The following is a 14,963-nucleotide window of genomic DNA, read 5'->3' on the forward strand; positions in this document are numbered from 1 at the left end:
CATGCATGGGCACAGAACTGTAGTAGGGCAAGTGACCGCTAAGTCATATGTTCATCAGGAAGATGGCACCCACCTTGTAGAGTTGGCTGCAGTTGCCTTTACAACTCTCCTCCCCAAACATAACTTTACAATCTACAATGAAAAACAACTCTTCAACATAGACTGGCACCAGACCACAGTGGAACTAAGCCAAGTCCCCATGATTTGAACAGAACACTAACAAGGTCTTGGCTTACCATATTTTAGTTTCCAGGAATGAGGCATAAAACACAGATCTTTTATGATCCAAAGGAAACATAACTGGGACTAACTATTCAAGCCACAATTGAATTTGGCCACATAACTTTAAAATCCAATTTATCCTTCCATTCCACAGATACAGGAATACTACCATGTACCAGGGTTTTGCCTGTAGCTTGGAACACTGAACTACATAATTCTTGCCCACGGTCCAGTAGAGGAGACAAACTGAACAATGAAGAAGAAACAGTACCACAAGAAAACCTCTCCATATAGAGACCACAGACTTTGAGTAAGTCTTGGCACTGCCTGACAATGGTACTACATTTCTCCAATCCATCTACTCTTCCATCACTTTTACCACCACCACAATTTAATCTCTAATTTGAACCTGCCACCTGAACTCTAGAGGTCCACATATAAATGACAACCTGATCTCTCCTTTGGATGTCTAATAAATACCTCAAATATTGAAGTTAAAATAGAATTCTCAACCTTACCCAACTTCCAACTATTTTCCTCCTCTGTCTTCTTTATTCGGTGAATGATAACTTCATTCATCCAGTTTTGCAAGCCAAACCTTGGGTCCTCCTTGACTCCGTTCTCTTCTACATCCCATATCCAAATGTGGAGCTGCTTAACTGTATACAAGCTCTGATTATGCCTTTAACCCTCAGCTTAAAACTGGTCAGTCTTTCCTACCTTTCAAAATGGGTTGTCCTCCCTCTCCTTTGGAGCACCCTGGAATTCCTGTTTTTTTTTTTTTTTAAATGCTGCTTCCACGACTAGACTGTGAGCATCTCAGTATAATCATCTTTATTTCCACCACTGTTTTGGCTTCATATAGTATACATCAATATGCTCTTGTTTGATGGATGATAATAAATTCATTAAAGAATAAATTGATTTCTTATATGTTTATTTTGTTTATTTTTTATATGCTGCTGAGGATCAAACCCAGTGCCTCACATGTGCGAGGCAAGTGCTCTGCCACTGAGCCACAACCCTAGCCCCAAATAAATTGATTTTTTAAAAGCCCTGAGTTAGATACTTTTCTAGTTGTTGGATACATAACAATGAGCAAGTCTCTGCCCCAAGGACTTTATAGTGACCAGCCACATGTGGCTTCTGAACCCTTGAAATGAGAGGCACACACCAGACCTCAAAAATTTAGTCAAGTAACTCATTAATCATTTTATATTGAATGAATTTTGAAATTCAAATATTTTGGATATATAAGGTTAAATAAAAAATAGTATTGAAATGAACTTTTCTCTATTTCTTTCAGTAAGAATACTAAAAATTTTAAATTATGTATATGTCTCACATTATATTTCTATTGCACAGGGCTATTCTGGGGGGAGGAGATAGAGAGCAAATGACAAATAAAAATACATTCACGTTTGACATAAAGACATCTGAACTCAGGGCCAGCAGCTGGGAACACTGTCAGGAAATCCGTTGAGAGCCATCAAGATCAGCAGAGCAGGGAAAAGAGGTACCATAAGGTCACTTCAGAAATGTGACAGGTCCCCTCCCTGTCACAGCGTTGATGGGCAGCTGCTCACTCTGTGAGTTGCACGTATGTAGAAGAGTAGATGCGAAGACCTAAAGGCAAGGGGACGGTGAAGATCACCTCAAGGTCTGGTAAAGAGCAATGGAAGCCAGACTAGGAAAAAGGAGAGGAGAGATGTCAAGGAGGCAGAATCAGCAAGTCTTGGCCTGAATGTGGAGACCAAGTCGAGGGATAAATTATTAAGCCTCTGAGGTTTTGAGCTCAGTGCGAATAAAACTATGGAATTCCAAAGGATGACTAATATATATATATGAAGAAAGGAGCAAATAATGACTTAATATTACGTTGAAACATGCTAGGCCTAACACATAATCTCACTGTGACTTCTTCCAAATTTGGGAACAACAGTATTTCCAAAAACATCCCATGAGGAAATATCAACTGCAGAAGAGTCAGGAAACTACCTCCTGGAGGGTGGTGCTGGGCTAGCTGACCCCATTCCAGCCCCGTGGTCTGCTTCCTCATAGGGGGTCTTTAGACTACTTTCCCTTGACCATGGTCATCGGGATTTCTAACAGAAGATACACACACACACACACACACACACACACACTCACACACACACACACACACACGTCTAATTCTCCCAGGAATTGTGCTTCAGTTATTCTTCAGTAAGATCTGATAACAGGAAAGCTAATGCCAGGGGCAAACTTAAAATGGCCATCATCACCAGAGACCACCTGTTCTACAGCTAATCACAGCTCACAGGGTGAGCAGCCCCAGTGAAACCATGACAGGAAGAAGGTAAAGTCACATTTTGGAACTGGTTTCATGATGCCCAGCGTTGCAGCTGACAAGCCTTTGCACAATATTAATTAAGCCTCCCTCTTAAATATAAGGATGTACACAAGGCATCTGAACTCAGAGCCAGTGGCGCGCACACACCTGGGTGCACACCCACACCTGGGTGCACACCGTCAGACACTGCAGGCAGCTCACCTTAGTCGTTCTTCCTCTTTTTTTCGGAGATTGAAGTCTCTCTGAACCACCTGGAGGACATGCTCTGTTTCATCATCCGTCAAGCCAGACAGGTCCAGCTTCCTCCCCATGATTTAATACCAAACACGGACAGTGAGACAAGACCTGGGAAACCAAAGGAGAAATCACAAATTGAGGACAAGATGAAAGCTCTATATGGACAAAATCAACCGGTTCCGTCATTAAAACAGAGTTTATATGTACATGTAAATAAAGGAAGAGTCTTTCTCTGCCCTCATACTTGGTCAGTAATTATATCTTCAGCAAAGGCTACAGGGAAAATGAGAAGATAACTTATCATCTGCCAATATTATCATTCTGACTCTTAAATGAAGATGAAAGAAAGGATTCTAGTCAATAAAATGAACTATAAACATCAGATTTTGTGTGCATTTCCATTAAATGACAAAAGGAAATATCCAAGAATCCTTAATTTCTGTGGCTTGAAGTTTTAAATTACAAATATTATATGTAATTACAAAATAACCAACTATAATGTTTTTCTGAAAAAGTAATATGTATACTATGTTCCTCAAAGTTTTAATCATATAACTATGAAATAAAAGCTAGACATCAAAAATCTATCTTCCAAGAAAGGAAACAAAGAAAGAAAAATAATTATTTTGCCATTTTCTCAGGAGTAGAAAGGATGATATTTCAGGAAAACATCTCCCAGTAGTATATACCTAAAAATTATGGAAAATTCTATAGGGGTGGGTTTTGAGAATTAAACCCAAGGTAAGCATACACTCTGCCACGGCACTATATCCCCAACCTGGGAAACTATACTTTTAAAAGTGAACTTTAATTAATGACTGTTACTAGAGATAAAATAAAATCACATATATATTGCCAGAAGATTCTTCAGAACTGAAGGCCATCATAAATATCAATGCAAACAACCTTAGCATAATATTATCAAAACCATTCCAGCAAGATTTAAAGAAGGGACACCATTACCCTAAGTACATGTATGAAGACATGAATGGTGTGACTCTACTTTGTGTACAACCAGAGATATGAAAAACTGTGCTCTATATGTGTAATATGAATTGTAATGCATCCTGCTGTCATGTATAACAAATTAAAAGAAACTGACAATTCATTTATAATACATATGACAGGGAAAAAAAGATGTAAAGAAAATTATATACCATGACCAAATAGGGTTTATCTAATTCAGTTTTCTCATCATTCAAAGATAAATCCGTGTAATTCATCACGTTAACATAAAAAAAGGAAAATGCCATGTGATCACTTTAATAGAGGTAGAAAAAAGCATTTCATAAAATCCAAAACTCATTCATGATGGAAACCCTCTGCAAACCAAGATTACAAGGAACTTCTTCAATCATATAAAGGGCATTTACAAAAGTAAAATCATTTTTTAAAAAATATGCAACTAACATTGTACTCAGTGACAAAAGCCTGAATGCTCCTTAAGATCAGAAAAAGGACAAAGACATTCACTCCCACCACCTCTACTCACTACTAAATGCCCCAACGGTAATGCTATATTAATCAAGAGAAGCATTGGAATCTAGGTGGGTGCATCACTTCCTTACAGGTCTCAAAGGCAGCTGGAAATTGTTCTGTCCTCAAAGTCCTGGCACTCGGGGCCTGTGATAGGAGTGGCAGCCTGGAAGATCTCCAAATTATCCTCTGAACCATTCTTCCATTCTCTTGACAGGTAACATCAGCTTCTTTACATATCTGCCAATCTCCTTATCAAAGTTCACTTGGCCACATCCTTGGCATTCTCTCCTGAATTTGCCTTTTCATTCCAGACAACAGGGCCAGGCCAAGAATCTTCCAAATCTTTAAGCTTTGCTTTGCCTTTGATTATAAATTCCATCTTTGTCTCTCTCTTTTCACGTTTTATTGCAAGTAGTCAAGAGAAGCCATGCAGCACCCTCAATCCTTTGTTTACAGGTTTCTTCTGCCAAATGGCCCAAGGTATCATCTGCAAATTCCACCTTCCACAGAGCATAAGGACACAGAAACATTTCAGCCAAGTTCTTTGCCACTTCATAATAAGGACCACCTTGCCTCCTGCTTTCCATGCCTTGTCTCTCATTTCCACCTAAGATAGCATCAGAATTGCCTTTACCATTCATCTTTTCAATATTCTAATCACAACCACTTATGTAATCTCCTAGAAGATGGAGGCTTTCTCTACAGTTCTCCTCCTCTTCAGAGAAATCACCTTTAATGCTCCACTCAAGGCAAATTAGGCTTCTTCTAGTACTCATTTGCAAACTCTTCCAAATTCTACCCACTTCTCAGTTCCAAAGCCACTTTCACATTTTCAGGTATTTATTATAGCAACACTCCATTTCTCAGTACCCAATTTCTGTCTTCGTCCACTCAGGCCACTTAGCAAAATACCTTACTAAGCTGAGTAATTTATAAAGAATTTCTCTCTGGAGGCTGGGGAGTCTAAGATTGAAGTGCTAGAAGATTCGGTATCTGGGGAGGGCTGCTCTCTGCTTCCAAAATGGCACCTTCTTGCTGAGTTCCCACATGGTGGGAGGGCAAACAGTGTAAATGTGTGTCCTCGTGAGAAGAGATGCAAAGAGGAGGCAGCTCTCTGGAGCCTCTTTTATAATCCCATTCATGTGGAGCTCTCATGGTTTAATTACTTCCCCAAAGGCCCCACCTCTTTATACCATCACATTGGGGAGTAAGTTCCTGCATGAATTTGGGAGGGGCACAAATTTCACAAATGAGGCTTTTTCTAACACCTACCTCAACACTCTTCGAGCCTCTACCCATTACTCACTTCCACATTTTTAGGTACTCATTACAGCAGTACCTTACTCTTTTAAAAATAATCTGCACTAGTTTAGTCGAATTGCCACAACAAAGTACTTCAGACGGGATGACTTAACAGAATTGTCTTTCCTCAGTGTTCCGGAGGCTGGAATTCTGAGATCGAGGTGTGAGCAGAGCTGGTTTCTTCTGAGGCCTCTCCCCTTGGCTTGAAGTTGCTCATCTTCTCCCTCTTTTTTGAATTTTAGGAGGACACAACCCATACACAGTCCATACCAGTAGGCATAAAGAACAATGGGATATAGAGTCTGGAAATAGGTAAACACAACAAATTATACTGCAAAGATGCCAGGGTAAATCAATGTGAGAAAGGAGAGTCTTTTCAACAAATGATTCTGGAACACCTGAATATCCATCTAGAAAAATAAAAGGGACAACAACCTATATATCAACTCACACTCAAAAAAAATTAATTCAACATTTATCATAGAGGGTAAACCTGAAACTATAAAACTTCTAAAGAAACAAAGGGAAAAAATGTGAATAATTTTAGGGTAAGCAAAGATTTTAAGACACAAAAAGCATTATTCAGAAAGAGTAAATGTCATGACTTGGACTTCATTATAATGAAATCCTTCTGCTCTTCCAAAAACACTCTTTAAAAAAAAATCAAAAAGCAAATCACCAACTGAGAAAAAATATTTGCAATAAACATCTCTAACAACTTGTATCCTGAAGAGGTAAAAATTCTTCCAACACAAGAAGAAGCTAATTTTAAAATAAGCAAAAGACTGAAACAGCTACTTTACAAAAGAGCATACACAAATGGCCAAGAAGCCCATGAAAAGATATTCAATATAGGGTAAACACTAAATGAAACTTTAGATAAAAGGTGTAAAAATCTGCAAGAGGTATAATAAGGAATCAGTTAATTTTTATATAACTTTGTAGAAAAATCATGTATGTAAAACTATTAGAAAAATATTTTAAAGGTGGGTAATAAATTTGAAATTTTGGAAAGAAAAGACAAATTCTTAGAAAACTATATTTTATTAAAATTGATTTGGGAATAATTAGAAGAACAAAACAACTTATTGTCATTCAAGAATATGAATCAATCAATAATACTTCCCAAATACATCAAACTCAAATGATTTTTCCAAATTCCATATGTTTAAGGTAAAAAAAAATGCATAGAAATGAGGGAACACTCTTCCATCCATTTTATGAGGCTTATTATTTAACCCAAACCATACTAGAATGAAGATATTTTTTTAAATGTTAGTTTCATTCTAAATTAATTACAAAAATGAAAACAAAATATTGGCAAATCAAACATACCAATGAATGTAAAAGATAGCACATAATGACCACAGGAAGCCTATTCTAGTAATACAAGGTTGATATAACTTGAATACTGGTTCACGTAATTCAATGACTCACTAATTAAAGAAAGAAAACACAATGATTATTTAAATTGATATAGAAAAAAGAAATCCCATTCATGATTTTGAAAAGATAAAAATTCTTAGCCACATAGGAACAAAAGGAAATTTCCTTAAATCTGACAGAGAATGTCAACAAAAAATGAACTGAAAATATCACACTTATTAGGGAAACGTTGAAAATATTTAGAGAACATCTACAAAAAGTACACTGGTGACATCAAATTTAAGAAGAAAACATGGAAAAGATTCTTTTGAAGATTCTCATAAAACACATATATGTCAGATATTACCAGATCTAAATATAATACTGGAAAATCTAGACAGAGCTATTAAACCAGAAAAGGAAATAAAAGATGCAAAGATGGCAGGGGAGAAGAAACGGAACTCTTATTTGCCAATGATACTATTATATATGTAGAATTTATAAAAGAATCTACTGGCAAGTCATTGAAATTAATGAGTTAAGCAAAGCAAGGAACACAAAATCAACATATAAAAACTAAATGCATTTTATAGACTAGAGTAAAACAGAAAATATGACAATAATTAAAACTGTGTGATTTAGGAAAACCTCAGCAATGGAGTACTCAAAATAAATTTAACAAAATCTATGTATCAAAGGTCTCGTACAGAAATTATAAAACTTAATTGAAAGACTTTTAAGTTAATCTTCATGAGCTGGAAGATTCAAGTTAAAAATGTCAGTTTTGCCAAATTGATCTAAAGATTCAACACTATTTCAGTCAAAATCCCAACACAGATTTTGTGAAACTTGGCAAGATGGTTCTAATATTTATACAGAAAGCAAAAGGCTAAAACAGACTGAGACTCCTAAAGAAAATGATTGATGTGTGTGGGCATTTAATAAAGTGTGGTGTTGGTGCAGGAACAGTAAAACTGATCAATGGAGCAGAGCAAAAAATATAATTACTTGTATAGGGATATTTGAGACATAAAAGTAATGACTTTGTATTTCAGAGGGAATCTGGTGTTGGACAACTGCAAAATAACAAATTTGGATCCATTCCATCCACAAAACATCAATTCCAAATCAATATAAAAAGACACCATAAAGAGAGTGAAAAGACAACCCCAAAACTGGGAACAAATATTTGCAATACATATAATTGACAAAGGACTCATATTTAGACTATAGAAAGAATTTCTACAATTAAATCAGAAAAAAAACCAAGCAACTGATAGATAAATGAGCAAAAGATATGAACAGGCATATGTAAAAGAAATGGCAAAAAAAAAAATATATGGAATGATCCTTAATTTCATTGGTATTTATAGAACTACACATTAAATCCAATGCTGTAGTTTGAATCTTGAGTATCCCCAAAGGTACATATATTGAAGACTTAATTCTCAGCCTGTAGCAAGACTGAGAGGTGGTAGGACCTTTAAGATGGAGGGCAGAGTGGCAGGAAGTTACGTCATTTGGGGTGTGCCCTATAGGGGAGACTCCACCTCTTTCTGTCTCTCCAAAATATTGCCAGAAGGTAAGCAATTTTCTCCACCATGCACTTCTGCGATGGGGTAGTTCATCACAAAGACCCAAAAGCAATAGGGCCAAGAGACCAGAGACTGAAACTTTTAGCCAAAATAAACCTTTTCTCCTTACAAGTTGATTACCTCAGGGATTTTGACACAGTGACAGAAAGCTAACATACTCACCAAAACAAAAATGTATATCAAATGTTGGTAGGAGGTAGGACAATGGTAGATTTCAAACAAGGGTATAAATTGGTACAATCTTTTCATAACACAATCAATTTTCATTTGAATAGTTGAAGATGTGTGTAAGTATATTCCTCAGATATTATTATCTGATATATAATCTGAATCATACTGAAGTGCTAAGATAGGACCATTTTCACCTATAAAATAGCCATTCCTCACAGTTCAGCCTAACAGAAGAATATCAATAGCAGTCACATTCAAAATAATACAAAATAAAATGAAATAAATAAAATCTGGAAACAACCAGATTTTATCAAAGGCTCAACAGAATATTTCAGCATGAACCCTATGTTGTTTCTGCTTTGGGTTAAACATTTTCCACCATCAGAATATGATAAATCCATCTGAATTCTAATAGTGGTGTCTTCTGTAATATAGTAGAAGATACCTTATGGATAACCCATGACTTTCTCAGAAAGAACAGAGAAAGAGAAGGAACCAATATGGATACAGCCATGCTTATATAATCTTAAGAACTAGTGTGAAAATAAGGTCAACATCCCAAGAATTATAATAAGTGAGGTAAATAATCCATCCACAGGACCAAATGGTAGCAATAAGGAGCTGAACAACATTGGAATTCTGTTCTGTAAGAAAAATCTTCTAATTGAGTAATACTGGAGATATCACTGTCATTCTTCCTTTGCGCCATTACTGAAGTTTTTCCAGAATATCACATAAAGGCCCTCTAAAGGCCCAGTTATCTGTCATTCTACCAATGCTTCTTTCTTCAGTTCTTAAATACTTGTCTTAAAAACAAGGGGCTGGGGATGTGGATCAGTGGTAGAGTGCTTGCCTGGCACACAGGCAAACAGGAAGGTTTTTTGTTTTGTTTTGTTTTGTTTTGTTTCAGTGTCCAATGTTCTGTTTTTCCTTCCTCTTATCTTCAGAAGGTCTTTCTGCAGAGTTCCAACTTAACAAATCTGAGCAACAAGGCCCTCCTTCTGCTCCAGGCAAAGGGAGGGGCAATGCAGGCATGAGACATGAGCCCAAAGGCCTCCTCAGAGCAGCACCCACACATTCCAGTCCTATCGTCTATGCCAAGCCTTGCAGATACACCTACTTAGACAGTGATAACCTGGAGTTTGGCTGTTACTCAGTGTCACTCAGAGTCCCCGCCTCTACACATGTGCATGCCTCTGTCCAATGCAGAGGAAATCTGTGGACCTCAGATTTTAAAACTTGAGGTCCCAGTTCCCTGTTCCTCTTTTGAGCATGTCACAACTCGGGACAGGAGATCCCACTATTTGGTTGTTAGTTTAGAAAGTTTATCTGCCCTTTTCATTTCCAAATAATGGCAATAAACTTAGAGAACAGAACAGCTTCAGTCCTTAGAAGTCTTTTTGCTAAATGGTTTAAAACCTCATGACTGTATAATGCAAACTAATCTTCAGATTTAACCAGAAAACCATGACAGGAATTCCAAACATTTTTTTAAAAATGTTTGTTTTTTTCACTCCTGTAATGCTATTTGTTGAAAATAAATCTTGAGTCCACTTTGGGAGTCCAGTGGGAGGAGAGCCTGGAGGGCCGGGTGCACCTGCTGGTCAGCAAAAGTCAGTACAAGTTCCGACTCTACCCCGAGGCTGCAGAGGAAAGGGGGAAAGTTTCACCATCCCCAAGTAGTGAGCATCAGACTGGAGGGCACAGCAGACATACCGCCTGACTTCTTAAACACCCCATTCAAGGTGAAAATGGCCCTTCAGAGTTTCCCAGAAGGTGGCATGTTTGTCCCTTAAACTTCAGTGGCTTTTGGTTTACTGACAATTTTAAATGAGATTGTAAGTTGCCAGTTAGTGAAAGAAGTGGCAGCTTTGATCATGTCAAATCCGAAAACAAACAGCAATCTGGTCTCAAGAGGAATAAATGGTCTCTATAAAGAAATAAATAAAGTAGCTCTAAATGGACAAGACAGAGCATACTGAGAACATGTTCTGGGAAACGGAGAAAGCGTCTTCCTTTTTTGACAAGAAACATGATTAACTTTATGGTATGACAACACCAACAGCATCTTAGGGTGAAGATCCCTATGCTCCTTGAGTCAGAGGTCCCTCACACAGGACCCTCGACCTGCAGATGAGGAGATGCAAGCCCGGGAGAGGAAAGCGGATACTCAAAGACCCACAGCAGTTGCAGGAGCCCTAACCTGCTCGGCACTACCTGCCCTGGATTTCCTCGGGCACATCCAACCAAGATGCAACAGCGAGTACCTTTTAAAATTTAGTAATGAGAAAATTAATACAACTTGAACACTTAATTATATCGCCATTTCCCAAAAGTGTCTTTTGAAGGTTATTGTTCCCACAAGCAGCCTGAGAACAAGGAGCTCTGTGGTGTAATAAATTTGAGAAATGCTTCAAATTATATTGCCCTCTTGAGGCTCCACAAAGCATTCTAGCTCATCAGTGCCTCTAAGAAGCCTGTCGCTAAAGCATCAGTTTGATTTTGTTTGACCCCGTATTTCTCATATGTATTTGTCTTGCAGAAACATTTCCTTGATAGCATCTACCTTTGCACATCGAAAGAACTGACTATCTGGGAAACTCAGTGCAAAGTCGAACCAATGATGAGGAGCTCTCCAGTCACTACTGCAACATGATTACTAAATTGCTTTAGTTGTGTTTTTTTTTAATGTATAATTATCATAGAAGCTACTAAGTTAGATGAGCTTTAGCAGAAGTTGATGATTTAAAAAGCAAAGCAAATGAATACAACTTTGCTGTTGCAAGACCCAAACAAAGGTAGAATTATCTACACTATTCTTCGTTAGAATAACCAGCATGAGGAAGAACAGGAAATGCTTCTATTGGGTATTGGTTAGCAAAACCTTACAAAAGAAAAAAAATGCAATACTAACTATATACATAATGGGAGGTTCACCATGAAAAGACAATGTCTATAAAGAGTGACAATTTGGAAACGAATCTAGAATAGAAAGGTCAAGGACAAATGATTGAGTGAGACCTTTACAAGCCCAGATTTTTGCTGTGTGTGTGTGTGTGTGTGTGCATGCTCACAATGCATCTAATATTTAAGAAATGTAAGAAGATTAAGTTGAAATATTTAAAGTCCTAAAAGCAATAAAGGGTAAATACTTTGGAGACTTCTCACTTTGACTGTGACTGGGTTTTTTTGTTTTGTTCTTTTTTTTTTTTTCCTGGAATTGAAAAGAAAGTTTTTATTCCTACAGGGGAATAAAACTGTTAGAACGCTCTCTTTCAAGAGACTTGGGGTATGTGTGTTGGGAGAAAGGGGAATTAAAGAACTTAACAAGAGAAGGAACAAAAAGCATAAATGATTAAGATGTGCTTCACTGTGACTGTTTCCTTGGACTGAGCGAGAGCTCACTGATCTTCACCTTCAAGAGCATCATTCCTGTCATGAACTGACTCCTCTTCTAAAATCCACCCCAATCCCAAACACAAGAGCAGGCCGGTGCAGACAAGATCAGTCTTGGGGCACAGCTGATTGGTCCAGAGCTATCATGTGACACGTGCTGGATGTGGGAGCCTCTCTCCAGGGCATTTGATATTGACATTCAGTGACTGTGTGTTAATCTTTCCATGGCCTGCTGCACTCCTACCTTTTATCATATAATTCATTTTGCATTCTGTTTTGCTTCCTTTTATCACTTCATTTTGTTTTAAATCACTAACAAATGGCCTTCGAAATCTCACAAAGCTGGCCAGGTTGGCTCACTGCCCCAATACTATTTACTGACCAATATACCTGACTTAGATGGAGCATGAACATGATCGAAAGAAAAAGAGACTCACATGCATCTTCTTCACAACTCTATGTGCTGCCCTGTCCTGAGCTGTGATCTGCAAGTTAATCTCATCCCAGTAGCACACTTTAAAACCTGGCATTGCAAATCACCTCTTGTTATTTTTCTTTTTTAAAAACAGTTTGGCTAACTTTGCCCCTTTAAACTTGAAAACCATTTACCAAATCTGGAGTAAACATTCAAATAAAATTATTATCGATTGAGAAATGCACCAATTGATTTGAGAAAGAGCTGCCATTTTACAATGTTAAGTTTTCTTAGAAAGAAATATAAATAAAGTTTGTGCAAAAATAACACCCAACCTTTTATTGTATAAAATCAAAATGTTCATGCAGCCAAAAATAATAATAAAGATAAGTAAAAGAAAAAGGCAAATGACAATCTAGGAAAAATTCAGGAAATAATTATCCTAATATATTAAACACATTTTTAGAATACTAAGAAAAAACAAAATTGTCTAGAAGATAAAATAACAAGGGCTCATGAAAAAGGCAAGACATCAATTATCAATGCCCCAAATACAGTTGAATAAAAATATTCCTATCACTAGTAATGGGATAAATAACAATTATAACCAAATCCAATACCATTTATTGCATTCCATGAATAAAGAACTGCTTAAACATTTTATGTACCAACCCACTCAATTATCACAGGCTTGAGGGTAGAGATAAAATTGTACCAGTTTTGCAGGTGAGTAAATGAGTCAAAGGGAAAACAGATCACTTATTCAAGTGAATACATCTTTGAACTAGGAGATCCAAAATATGAAATGAACCAAGGAATCTGGTTCCAGAGGAGACGTCTTAGCGTAAGTACTATTCTCACTGGCAAAAAAAAAAAAAAATAGTGGGCTGAGAATGTACCTCAGTGGCAGAGCACTTGCCTAGCATGTGTGAGGTCCTGGATTCAATCCCCAGCACAGGAAAAAAAAATGGGGACAAAGCCAACCCACAACAGCTTGTACTGGGTCCAATTTTGCTATACATTTTGTGGATATTATATCCTACATACATAATGCTTATTACTCACTAAGTACTTTTTATCATTCTTCTCTTTATGCTAATAACACTTGAAATTAGTTTTAGAAAGTTTAAAAAATGATTTTTGATAACTCAGGCATAATCTCTGTGTAATCAAATTTTCAGAAAACCCCATTTCCGTTAGCCATACATGCAGGTCTAAGTGATATTAATGATGATGATAGTCACTAATTAATAACAGTAACTGTGACTAACATTTTTTTGTGAAATGTATTAATTTATTTGTGTCAGGCTGTGCTCTAAAGTCTCTCAAGAACCCTTTTAAAATCATATTTCCATTTCTTCATTAAGGGAAACTGAGAAAGATACAGAGAGTTAAATAAATTGCCCACTATCACTGGGCAGGTAAGTGGCTACGCCAGCCTACAAGTTGGGGACACCTGACTCCTGAATTTATGTTCCTAACCTGTTTACCATCTTACCCTGCTGCTTATTATAAGAAGTGGTCGCCCTGACCAAATCTTTCCCTTCGTGCATATGAAAATAATTTTAACAGGGTGGTCCTAAAGTTCATGATGTTTTCCAGTTTGAACTTGAATCATGAGAACACCTTTATTTAAATTTTATTTGACTGACAATCCAAATTGAAAACACTTAAAACCTTTGGCTAAACCGGAAAACCTAACTTAATTGGCATATATTCAAACGCTGTGTCCTATAATCTGCCTATTTGGGGTTTCTCAGAGCAAAGTCTGATCCTCACAAAGGTATCTGCTTCTCAAACTGGATTAATCCTCATTGGCTTCCAGTGGAGGATGCAGGTACAGGGAATCGAAAAGTTCCAAAGGCAGACGTCATGAAATCCCAGTAAATCTCTAGCAGCTCTGACAGCCCACCTACATAGGAAAGTGGATGAAGAGAAAAACACTCTTAGCTGGGGTTAAACACTCTATCATTTCCTTGTCAGAAATGAAGATCAAAAAAACCTAAAGCCAGGACGTTATTCCTTTCATGCTAAGTCTTATCAGTCAATATGTTACCAACTAATGTAAGTCACTGCTGAAACCCAAAGAAAGCCCTGTCATCAAATCTCCCCGCTGCACAAGGGACTAGTGAAACATCTGCTAAAATTAACTTCATAAATAAAGGGTGGTTGAATTTGAATTTTTTTCTGTGCAAAAAAAAAAAAATGCCAGTTAGCCTGTAGGACGGGCATGAAAATGAGAGGTGGTTCAGTTTTTAATCTAGAAATTTTCAATTCAAATGTGTATCACAGTTTGTATTTTAGTTTCCTTTGGCTTCCATCATATATAGGATTTGGGAGAAAGACATGAACGCTGAGTGAAAAAATGCCCTTTTAAATAAGTGTTTCCAAAACAGATAGAAAATGGGAAAACAAAACAAAAGAAAAAAATTCATTACTAACCTTT

At 37.1% G+C, this 14,963-nt stretch overlaps 1 protein-coding gene across 4 annotated transcripts in view; it reads right to left on the minus strand.

The window, feature by feature from the left end:
- The window catches only part of LOC107145478 (myosin VIIA and Rab interacting protein), a 324,704-nt gene that overhangs the window by 258,369 nt on the left and 51,372 nt on the right, over window positions 1–14,963 (minus strand). For all 4 annotated transcript variants that reach the window (XM_015489460.2, XM_015489459.2, XM_015489461.2 and 1 more), the window contains exon 2: window positions 2,759–2,902. In XM_015489460.2, coding sequence (XP_015344946.2) covers window positions 2,759–2,868 — 110 coding nt within the window. In that variant the 5' untranslated portion in view covers window positions 2,869–2,902. The remainder of the gene's footprint in view (window positions 1–2,758; window positions 2,903–14,963) is intronic.

Source organism: Marmota marmota, unplaced genomic scaffold, assembly GCF_001458135.2.
Source record: "Marmota marmota marmota unplaced genomic scaffold, marMar, whole genome shotgun sequence".
In the NCBI taxonomy this organism is placed as follows: domain Eukaryota; kingdom Metazoa; phylum Chordata; class Mammalia; order Rodentia; family Sciuridae; genus Marmota; species Marmota marmota.